At 36.6% G+C, this 12243-nt stretch overlaps 1 protein-coding gene across 1 annotated transcript in view; it reads left to right on the forward strand.

The window, feature by feature from the left end:
- RTKN2 (rhotekin 2) overlaps positions 1-12243 on the forward strand; it is a gene marked incomplete at its 5' end in the record, with an annotated part of 51852 nt that overhangs the window by 19963 nt on the left and 19646 nt on the right. The window contains 4 exons of the mRNA XM_026069942.1: positions 3231-3430; positions 5567-5625; positions 10058-10111; positions 11020-11137. Coding sequence (XP_025925727.1) covers positions 3231-3430; positions 5567-5625; positions 10058-10111; positions 11020-11137 — 431 coding nt within the window. The remainder of the gene's footprint in view (positions 1-3230; positions 3431-5566; positions 5626-10057; positions 10112-11019; positions 11138-12243) is intronic.

The raw sequence follows: 12243 nt of genomic DNA on the forward strand, positions 1-12243 counted from the left end.
GGAGGGAGGCGCACGCTCGAGGCCCCGCGTGGCCGGCGCCGCTCTGCCCCGGGCTCCGCCGCTGCGAGCGGCCGCGGCGCCTCCGGCCCGGCCCGCTTCGCTCCTCTCTCTAGCGAGCAAGCGGCCTCCAGCTCTTTGGGCCCTGCTGGCTCCCGGGTGGCTTCCCTGGCCGGCAGCCTGCGTGGGGCTGAGCTCCTCAGGTGCTCTCGGAGCCTCACTTAACAGTTCCCATGTATCGGTTACCTCAGGGGCTGATGAATGGCACCTGTGTCCCGCGACAGCTTGTTTTTGCATGACTGAGTTAACCTGTGTTAGGATGAAGGTAGCAATTCAGGTTAAATGCAATAAAACAACACTGAACCGCTGAGTTTTGTTTGTAACTTTTAAAAAGCTAAATATAGTGGGTAAATGAGAAAGCTGACTAACTTACTGAACAGTGGAGATGCTACTTTGGCATACTGAAATCATTGTTCATCATCTTCAAGGTCTCAGGACTGCAGAGTTGATCCTTTTCTTGTTTTTTAATCTTTCTAGCTATTAATCTATAAACCTGAATTAGTTAGTTAAAAAAAACAATTTCTAAAAAACTGACCTATACCTGTAAAAGGCTGTTGCTGTCCATTTCAGCAAAGACTTGTTTCTATCAGGAAATTCCCCAAATTAGTATTTTGACTTTAAGGCCCATGTTTTAAAAGACTGCTTACTGCCTCACTAACTGATTACTTTAAATAAATATGGTAGGCTTATGAGTTTTAGGCTTAAGCCTCTATGGTAGTAAATCTGAAGTGTACCTTGGAATAAGATTCTAAAAGCTTGTATTTAAAATAACAATTAAATAAAACCAGATTTTAATCTGTCCTTTCTCCAATGGTTTCTTTACCATTCTCAGTAACTGTTGGTGGATTGTGACTTTTTTTTGTTTTGAGACTACATCATCTATGTAAGGCTAGAAAATCTATTAAAATTTCTGAAATTATAAGAATGTTGAGATGGGGAGATAAGATGCTCTGTGAAGGTGGTGCTTAGGAAGTTCCTGAATATGGATCTTAAAATCCCAGCAGCTGTTAGTAATCTTGTCTGTGTTATGCTGCCACTGGTGGGGGAAAAGTGGGGACCACAAGGGATACAGTACGTTAGTAGACAGCATATGGCAAAACAGTGCTGTGTCATTCCCCCAAGTCCAGATGGTATGCTCGTATTTTTAGAGGGAACTGAAAAAAAAAAAAAAAAGCTGACCAATTTTTTTGCAGATTCAAAGAACTTCATACATTCTAAATCAGGCTGCTAAGTCATTCCTTCAGATCAGACTTATATGGTAAGATTATTTAAGCTCTGGTCCAGCAACCATTTAATGCTAGTCTAGAATATTTTATATGAGCCTTGCAGAGATGCAGTATGGGTTAAATCCTTTGTGTAGTTCTGAAAGTTGCAATACTGGTGCATGCAGATGGATGCATACATAGACTGGAGCTACTCTTCCCCTAGGGTAGAGAAGGGGGATGCTTTGGAAGGCAAGGTGCTCTATGAGCAGGTGGAACAGCAGCCAAACATTAGGTATCTTTTGCCTGTTAGATGATGGCACCAGCCCTTAAAAAACACCAAAACTCCTCTCTGCAGACAGGAGGGACTGGGTGGTGACTGTTTAGTGAGCTTCCAGCTACCTTTTGTGACTGCCGTAAAGGACCCCTTTCTCATTTCAAAAGTAGCTAATGAGAGAGGACTTTCCAAGTCTGTAAGTAGTGTAGTTATAAGGAGTAAAGTAAGGAACAAAATAAGGAAGAAAGTAAGGAAGAAAATTTTTTAGAGGCTTGAGGGAGAACAGTTGCCAATATTTTTCTACCAGCTGAAATACTGATCTTGTAAATTGAAATTACTGCATCATGAACTTCAGTCACATGCTGATAGGTCCACCCCAAAGCACTTGTTTTGAGTTCAAATATATTATAAAACTGAAAACTGATGCATTGTTTTTAATTTTAGAGGTAGCTGGGACGCTCTTGCTTGATATTGAAAAATCCTCTCTCATTATTGACTTGCAATGTATTTGCAATATAAACCTTTGTACAGTGACAGCAAACTGTCCCTCTTCAGTCCTAAACCTAAATGCCCTCATTAAGGCACTTAGGAAAGGGCAACAGGAGCAGAGAAAACAAGGAGGACAACTTTTGTTTAGTGCTGTTTTTTACACATTGAACGTGTTTGGGTTGGCTAGGGGTGGCCCCATAAAAAGGAAATGGGTATCATAGTTGCAGTGGCAATTAGCACACCTGTGGGAGACAGGGTGAACAACCTTTGATCCCTTCACCTTAATTATCTTCTAGGCTGGTGTGGACTGACCTGTTTGAAGTGGCCAGTGAGGAATAAAGCAAACTTATAAATGCTTGGGCTTTTCTGAAAGTAAATAGGAATAAGTTTATTATAAAAATCTTCCCAGGGGGTTTTATAATACATTAAAAAAATCTGCTCTTTCAAAATAGCACAGTGATGCAGAATTCTAGTGACTGATAGGCATATCTATCTTATTTCTTACTTTTGAATGAAAAGCGCCATGTACATGACTATACCATCACGCAAGGCGTGCTCCTTGTGTAATCTTTAAATTATCACAGCTATTGGCCTTTAGTTTGCATCCTATCTGAAACAGTCAAGTCTTCGGATATTCCCCTTTTGTCACTTTTAGGTGTTACCCAAATTGTATATCAACTACTGTGAGAATCACAGTTTTTAACTCTCTTAAAGATGGTCAAAGAAGTATCAAGTTCATATTTCTGATTTAAGGCATTTTAGGTATTGTCCTGGGTTTTGAGATTATTTTACTAGGGATCACTGTAAAAAGTGGGATGTTATTTTATAAGCTTTTTTCAGTTAGGCCTCACAAACTATGTGAGGGGAATATATATTGTTATCCTATGAATGACACAGCTGAGGCACATAAATATTTAGTAACTTTCAGATGCTGTGACCTTACAGTGAGTTACTGTTAATACCTGGTTTGGAATTTGCATGTATAATGTATATAGCTAATCTGTTACATCCTATGTTTTATAGTGTGCTCTTTTGTGTCTGAAGAAAGAATAATCATTTACATTTTGTAACAATCTTAATGGCTGCATAGTAATTAAAACCTAGTGTTTTCTGTCCTCACAACTGTATAATAAATACAGCTTCTTAAAAATTCTGTATATTATTAGCTGGATTTTTGTTTAGTCTCTTGTTTTTTGCACATCTAGGAGTGTGACATCCAAGAGAAGATTAACTTTGAAATCCGCATGCGAGAAGGCATCTGTAAACTACTGGCAGTGAGCACACAGAAAGACCAACTGTTGCATGCTGTTAAGAACCTGATGGTTTGCAATGCCCGCTTACTTGCATACAGGGCAGAGCTACAGAACCAAAAAGAAGAGCTGGTCTCATACAGAACTGAAGGATGGTGAGTAACAGCTCTCCTTCAGAGTATTATGAAGCAGGCTTTTGTCTGGATGAATTCTTAGGCAGCCTGTCTGGAAAAGCAGATTTAAACCCTTCCTTCTCTCTTCTCCATATATATATATACATATATATATATATATATATATGCACACACACACTATTGTTGCCTTAAAACATTACTTTATTAGACGATTTCAGTATGTTCTTTTTATTTTAGAAAATGTAAATACAAGTAATCGTTTTCTGGGCAGATTATATTAGGGACGTTATCCATCAGAATTCAGCATGTGAATCTCAGATAACGCAATAGATGTATTGTCTTGATTACCCTCAGCATACAAAAAGGTATCTAACCAAGTCTGAAGGAACAAAGCATGGAAAAGCATCCAAGTCAGGATACATGTATTTCTACTTTTCATTCTTTTTACTGTTACTAAATTCTCTTTAATGATGGAATCATCATGGTTAATTGGTACCCTCTGCTGGCCACTTTTGTTAACTACATCGAAGTAATCAATACAACTTAATAAATGTGAAGAAAAATCAGTTGAAAACATTTTCACATTATAATTCTTGAATGAAATAAGGTATACATGGCTTATTTGCCTTTTTTTGTGCTGAACGGAATCAAACTTTGCAATATTGAGAATAGGGGTTCAGAGACACTATCATTTTCAGATTATTACTTTAATGAAATATTATGTAGCAATTTAGCATAGAAATTCTTTAAGTATGTGCACAGCTCCAATGAACTGTATCTATAGCAACAAACCTGCAGATTTTTTACTTTAGAGATGTGGTCTTATAGGGGAAATTTATTGAAGGAGAAAATTGCATTTTTTTACTACCTCAACTACTGTCATAAAAGCTGATTTAAAAAACTAGCACTTACAACTTGTGGTATTCTGTAATTATTGCAGTTGCACTGTTTTTTCCTATTAAGGCAAAGATCTTTACGGGGGTTTATCTTTTATTTATGCTTTTAATAACAGAGTAATATCAAATATGTACATATGCTGATTTATACAGCCTTTGATCTTTGATGTCAGTGACCACAGGATGGTGATGACACATCTCCAGAACAGGGCAGAGATACTTGGAGATGTATCTGAATAGCTGTATTGTTTTCTTAAAGTCATACTCGCCTGTATTGTTTACTTGGCTTGTCTCTGTCATACATTGTTTAGAGTTTTATCTTAAGGAGTCCTTTGAATTGTCAGCTGAGGTCATTAGAAGAGATACATGCTGTAGGATTATTTTTCTAACATTCAGATCTTCTTTGATATCTTTGAGCTGATAATGCAAATGCAGTTCTTTTCCAGTATTTGGTCAAGACTGGAATTTGGTTAAAGCTTAATCCAGATAAGATGATGATGGTTGAGAGAGAAAATTCTGGAAGTGACTTGGGTTTTCAAGTGAATTTTGTCTCTGTTTCTTTAATCTGTAATCTGTGCATTCTGAACATATTCTAACTGTCTCTGGAAGTCAAGATATTGGTAGTAACTAGAAATTTTAATTTCACCTTATGTGGCTAGGAGTTAGGAACGGTTGCAGATGGAAGCAGAGTGCTCTATTGTTACTCATTATCTATAGTTTGTTTTGACTCAATTTAAGGTTCAGCTTGAGATTTATAGGCTAGCTACTTAGCGAACTGACTGCCTACATGTAAATTCACAATATTAACAATACAGAATTTTGTAATTGGTCTCTATTAATAGAGGAGGAGGCATTTGTCTGTAACCTATATATAACCAATACAGAAATTAAGTTGCTTACTCACTTCTGTGTACAGAAGAAGGAGAAAAGTTGGTAACATACTGGATTCTGTTGGAGCTGGAAAAGACAGGGAAGATGAATTTACTTGCCTTTTAGTATCCAGGCTAAATAAGCTTTGGAGTAGATTCTTACAGGGAATTAAGAAAATTGCTTGTGTACCTTCCTTCCAGCTTATCCTCAAGAATCTAATGACTCATATCTTAAACCTGCAAGACCATATTTAATTTTAAAGAAAAGCAATTGAAATGAGCTATAATAGGAAACCCCTGAAACTTTGTGATGTTTAAAGAGTTGAGTTCTAGAAGTCTAAATGCATGGATCTCAAACCTCTTTTTTTTCTTCATCTTCTTCTTTTTGGCAGGTCTTCAGACATTGGGTCAAACGACCGGGTGGCATGCAGAGCAAAGGTTGCTATATCAGGTACATGGCTGGGTGATCACTTAATCACAGCAGCTAATTGGCAGAGCAGTAGCTAGTTATACAAAATATACAAACAAGATGGTATTTTTAAAGTGTGTATGTGATTCAGGGGCATAAATCCTCTGCACTTCAAGGGAACTTGTGCTTCTAAGTCACATAGGTGCTTTTGAAAATTCTATTTATTATTTCCGTTTTAGTTTCAGGGACTTTCACAGTGGGAAATACTTTTTTTCTGTGTGTCAGTAAACACTGAATGCATTTCAAAGCTAAATAATCTTAAATGTGTTGAAGGCTTGGAAAAATATTTAACAGTACTTAAATCCCTTAAAAGCAATAAGAAGTATCTGGATGCTAATTCTTACCCCCCCCCCCCAAGACAAACTTTGATGTGATCATACAGGTCCTGTCTAACAAATGGAGGGTAGAAGTGTAACTGGTATACATCAACTGGTATTTGGCTAATGCAGGTAACTACTACAACAACAGTATGGTGGTATGGCTCCAGTGCAAAGTAATAACCAGAGTATTTATCAGTGACTTCCAGCAGGCTTGTGCACTGTTTCCCAGCCTGTTCTAAAACTTCAGCATTGTGAATTTATCATTATTGGTACTTAGGCTGCAGAGGGGCACTGCCTTAATGTGCCTGTGCTAATAGTGGATGTCCAGCCTGCTTTTAGTTGTTCATTATGGCTGTTCTGCCAGCTTTGGTAGCAGACCTGTTTGTGTTCCCTGGCCTGCTTCATTAAAAAGAAAATAGTGTAGTAGGGTCTACTATTTAAACTCTTTAAGATAATCTGTGTATTTTGACATTTCTTTAAGAAAGGTGACTACTAGTAGAAGATGAGTGGCAAGCACATGGTACAATGTTTTCTGCCAGCACAGCTGTTTGCAGAATGTGTATCTGTCTTTCCTAATTACGGTAGTTGGATTAAAGCATCTGTTTGCCTTTCTGTGCTTTGGTTGCCCCTTTGGCTTTATAGAGTCATCTGCAGTGAAGACATTATGGTCACATAATACACTTTTATTATTTTTAGAACACCAGAATTGTTTAAGGACTCCATTTTTAGTAAGAAAAATGTGTTTAGGATACGAAACAGTTAGTTTATTCTGGTGCTGGGACAAGAGGGTAGGAGAGTGAAATATGCCACTTCTCATTATGTGCAATCTTTTAATGATTTTGTGTCATTACTAACATCGTGGTCCTCAGACTGGAGGTTAAGATCCCTCAGAGGTATGGCATAGACTGAGGAGAGGAGGAAGAGGTATCAACTACCTCTTTCTGAGCTGAAGTCTGTGAATGCTAGGATGCTGCCATGCCTCACCCCTCTTCAGATGCTAGTGTCAGAAGGCCTAGCCAGGTCCACCTTGCAGCAGGAAAGCCTAATGGATCTTCCCAGGCCTCTGCTGAGAGATTTATGCCGTGCAGAGATCACCTGTTATTAAATCCTCACTTTCCTCTGTTGTCTGTGCCTGTGAAGCAGAGAGCTGGGGAATGTGAGAAGCAATTGTGGGGCGCTGGCCTGTCTGTGCTTGGCTGGGGCAGGAGCCTATGGGCAAGATAGGGGATTGGGAGTCCCTGGGGTGATATTAATACATGCATCCTACCGAGACCTTCCTGATCCCTCTTTGCATGTTGTCCCAGTACCAGTGACCCAGGCACCTTTGTGTAGGCACACCACATCAGGCCCTGTCTCTGCTTCCACAGCTGTGGTAGGTTCACATCTATAATGTCTCGTTATCCCTCCTACCCTCTCTTTCCCAATCCCTGTGTAGAAAATTGACATGCGTGCTGCATTTCCCATCTCTTGCATACCGACTTTCAGTGGATGTGCAGCAGGAGTTGCCCTGCGTGTTTGGAAGGCACATGTGCACGTGCACTTGCCTGCCTTGCTGGGAATGCAGTTGGGGTACAAGCAGAATGAACTGGGAGATGTCGTGACTGAATTGTCTAGAAGAGGATGGAAATGAGGAGTGAGTGGTAATCCACGGAATATGATAGGGCATGTAATTTAAGAATTTGAACATACAGAATGGATATTAGGGGAAATTAATACATTTATAAGTACGTGGATTAATGTATCATATGATTAGCATATGCCAGAAGCTCAGACAATTACCAAAATAGTGTGATCGTGTGGCCAGCATAAAAAGTTCAGGAATGGCTATGCGAGAGCACTGAGAATCTACTCCTAAGGAGAACAGCTATATGTCAGGTAGAGTGGGAAGTGCATTCCTTATCCACAGTTTTTTCCTATTTTTATTATTTTTACTTATTTAACACCCATTTACAAGAATAAATTATGTAATTTATGTGTCTTAACAATTATTTGGTCAGAAGATAACACATTAAATGTTGATCAAGAAGCATAACAGTAATTTAAAATTATTTTATAAAGTTCTAATAAATGTCAAAAGGAATCATTGGATTTAAAACTGATTTATTGTAGTACTTGAATGTATGCAGTTTAAATCCACATGGATTTACAGCTAAGTGTAACTGAGATTAAGATGTGTGAAAATTGATCTTTGTTTTTGATAAATGGCAGCTGAAGAATGGATTGAAAACTGATTTACAAGTATCATGCTAAACTTGTTCAAGCGATTGAGTATCTATATCCTGATGATTTTCTGATTAAGGTGTAAATTTTTCTGCTTGCGTGATATTAAAAGTGGCATACAGAAGTAATCTTTAATCTAGTACTCTAATTGTTACAAGAACTATTAAACACATTAGAACTGTCATTCAGGGCTTGCTGTGGTTAAAGATGCAAAAAGGCTTTTACTGTAATTCTTTATTCTCACGTATCTGTGTAAATATAAGACCCTTATCTTTTAGGAAGGAAACTTGCTGTGCTTTGTCTTTGACAGAGATGAATATTTTTTATATATATAATTATATATATAAATATATATTATATATATTTTATATCAAATATAATATATTTATATTGAATATTATATATAAAAATATATTATATATTTTATATATATATAAAAAATTTTGTGAGAAACTTCTCTGTAACTGTTTGGAGTTAAGGACAGTATTTTTATCTATTTCCGTATTTTAAAAACCTTTAACTATTTTTAGAAATGGTTACCATACAAATGCATCTTTGGAACTGAAAGGCAGTTTCAGAAAATGGTGAGGTATTGATTTTTAGGAAGTCGTGGCAGTCTAAAACTGTATATTGACAATTTACTGTTGAAAATTCATTTGGTTTTATGAATGCTTTTAAAAATAAATGCACTTGCAAGTTTCAAAATTGAAATTGCATGTATAATGAGACATCCTATAGTAAAATCAAAATTTGCCTAAATGTAAATTTTTCAGTTAGTGTAATTTCTGAAACAGTGTCCACTTTTATGCAGTTTCAATAAGATCAACAAGAAGTTTTGGCTGTAAAACCCCGTAGGAATGTATGACAAATAATCTGTTGAAAAAATATCACTAATTTTTGCATCTTATCATACTGTATGTGGATTTTTCCATCCACCTCATGTGAAGATCAGCTCCGGTGTCAGAAATGTTCCTGTATAACAATACTGAATATTTTTACCAGAAGACAGTTGAGCTAATGCTGTTCACTGCTGCCATCTTGTGTCATGTAGTATATTGCATACACTTTAAAATAACATTGTGTTGCACTTCAGAAACCAACTTTGGCATTATAGAGCCTTCACTTCATTTGTCTTTTAAAAAAGGGCTATTAAGAAACACTATTTCTAAATTTATGATCTCAAAACTGGAGAAAAATGTAACTCAGTACTGTAGTGAACTGAGTAGATAAACTGGAAAGTTATTGAAGAAAGTACTCTACTAATAGTTAAATGACAGACATGACTGTCATAATGATTCTGTGATGGTCTCTCTGCTATGGTTCTGATATAGAAGGATATTTTTGACAAAAAAAAAAAAAAAGATTTCTAAACTCTGTATGTCAACTAAAATTTTCCAACCAAGAATGTGATTACAAGTGATATTTGCTTTGTGGTTGTCAAATCAAGACTTTGCAATATAAACATCTCAATCTTTCCCTTAAAACAGGGAGATTTTCTTCTTGTAGGTGGATAAGTGGTTTCCAGCACAAGCTAAGTTTCAGTTTACCTCTTTGCATAATAATGGACAGAAACACCTCTCAGAACTATGTTACACAGCCACTCTGATGTAATTTCAGATATTTTCAAAGGAGATTTAAAATATTCTTCACTCTAGCATAATTTATAAAAGAAGGTGACTCTTCAAGTTGAACTAAGTGATTAATTTTCTTTTGGCACTGGTAATAAAATTGAAATAGTTATGCTATTTGAGTAGAGGATCCTGTTACCTCCAGAACTTCAGGAAAACAAACCAGAAACTTTTTGTATTTTATTTTGATCACAGATCTACAGTATTGCCTATAATGCAATTTCCCTACCTTTTTTTTTCTTTTAGATATTCGAATACCATTGATGTGGAAAGGCTCTGATCACTTCAGCAATAAAGAAAGTATGTAAGATGTAATGAACTATAATGATAGGCTATTGCTTATGCCTTTAAATTCTAAACTGGGTGGTGGAGTCCGCACTCATTTCAAGCCATTCTTTGACCTTTCTGTAAATCCATTTTTAACTGCACTTGCTGCATAGTAGCTCTTAACTTGAAGTTAGTGATTGTAGCAAGCTGAGGTAGTTCAAAGTCCTGTGGTTCTGTATATTTAAACTCTAGTCTTTAGAAAGTCTTCCTGAGGAGAAATTCCAGAGGAAGAAACAGAAAAATGTTGTTATTAACTGGACAGCTGAGAAACTCCTGATTAAACATGTTGTTCTATCTCTCGTCTACACTTGAGAGAGTATATTGCAGGCTGTTTTCAGTGAGAAATATAAATGAAAGTTGTCTGGTGGTGCTGAGTGGATTATTGGATAGTCTTAAAGTACATGCATTTTGCTGTGTCATGGAGATTAACCCTAAATCTGTTCCAGCTGTCACCTGGCATTGATTTCACTTTGCTTTTCAATAGGGTCAGAGGCGCTAAGCATAGCAAAATAGTCTAATCCTATATAGTACATTAATAAAATGATACAGGCTTTGGATCACATGTACTTGTTTTTTGCTTAAAATCAGTTATATTTAAAAATTACCTTTTTACTAATATTTCTGAAGTTGTTAGTGCATACTGCTGCTGAGTATCAAGTTGAGCAGAAGTAGGCGTTTTTTCCCTCTGCAAATGTTGTTCTACCAATACTGCAGCTTTGATAGTTCAATTATCATAACACAATATAAAATTTACAATAATAAGTATTTTGGGGCAATTCCTTAGGAGTTCATGTTACCATTTCTTCTACTTTGTTTACAGGAAACATTTAATATTGTGATGTGTAATATCACTAATAAAACATTTCTTTGGTTCTTCCCAGAATCACAGCGCTATGCAGTGTTTTGTTTGTTCAGAATGGGAGCTGAGGTTTTTGATACAGAGGTGGCTATTGTGGATAAAGCAATAACAGATATCTGTTTTGAGAATGTAACCATATTGTGAGTATAATTTATTTGCTCCCAATAAAGTACAAATATTCCTATTTTCTTTTGAAAGTGAATATGATTAGGAATATGATTAGATAAGGTCCACTATGCTTTCCTGTGGGGAAACGTATCAGTAGAGGTCCTGTTGATTTCAGGGCATGGGGGATCCTCTCCTCTGGAAAGCTGGGGTTTTTTATGTGCATAATGATGCTGTTCATAAATACGTCACTTCAACTCTATTCTTTTCCTTTGTGCTGTTTGGAAGCATTTTCTGTGAATAAAGAAATAAACAAACTTGTAAGTCAAGGACAGAATTAAATTAATACTTTAAACTGAAAGCATTATAGAAGTACATATCAGTCACAAACTTTGCATCCAGTGTTTTAAGTAATATTCCATTTTGCAGGCTACTATCTCTTCTCAGGTTCCTCTTAAGTCCCATCTCTCTTAAAACCAGACATTATTTTCTCCACCTCATGTTCTGTTACATCTATATGAGCTTGTGCTGCAGCCGCAATCCTAATAGTTGAATATTAGACAGGAGATTATTCACTTATCTTTAAAGGTAACCTTGAAAAGAGTAGAAAGGTATGCTCATGTGCTTTTTTGTTGCTTTATGATTTTTAAGAGAGTTCTGAGAGGCATGTAACTAGTTTTTCCCAACTTTGTTTTTCACATTAGCAATTCAGATTGTCTCCCATGGAAGACCAACAGGAAAGCTAGAACCACTCAAAGCATTAAGTCAAGATCCTGAAAACTGAATGGTTGAGAGAGAGTGGGTCTTTGAATCAGACTTTAAACCATTTTAAACACCTGTTCAAATTAAAAGTAGGGGAAAAGATTTAAATTTGCTTCTTGAAAGATATGAGAATTGACCATTATAATTTACTGTGAAATATTGTGGCAAAAGCAGAAAAGGCACTCAAACTTCCCTTGTATGTTCAAAAATAAAGAAAGGTTTTTGACAAAAGCCTGTGAGATAATTTCCTTATGGGCACACGTGTAATGGCATGATTTGTACCTGAAAAATGAAATTAGGTTTTGGGGTTTGATGACTAAGCTTGAGAACATAAGAATTGGTAGAACTGAAAACCAGAGAAAACATAGGCTGTGGACAG

This window comes from Apteryx rowi, unplaced genomic scaffold (assembly GCF_003343035.1).
Source record: "Apteryx rowi isolate R43461 unplaced genomic scaffold, aptRow1 scaffold_30, whole genome shotgun sequence".
Lineage (NCBI taxonomy): Eukaryota > Metazoa > Chordata > Aves > Apterygiformes > Apterygidae > Apteryx > Apteryx rowi.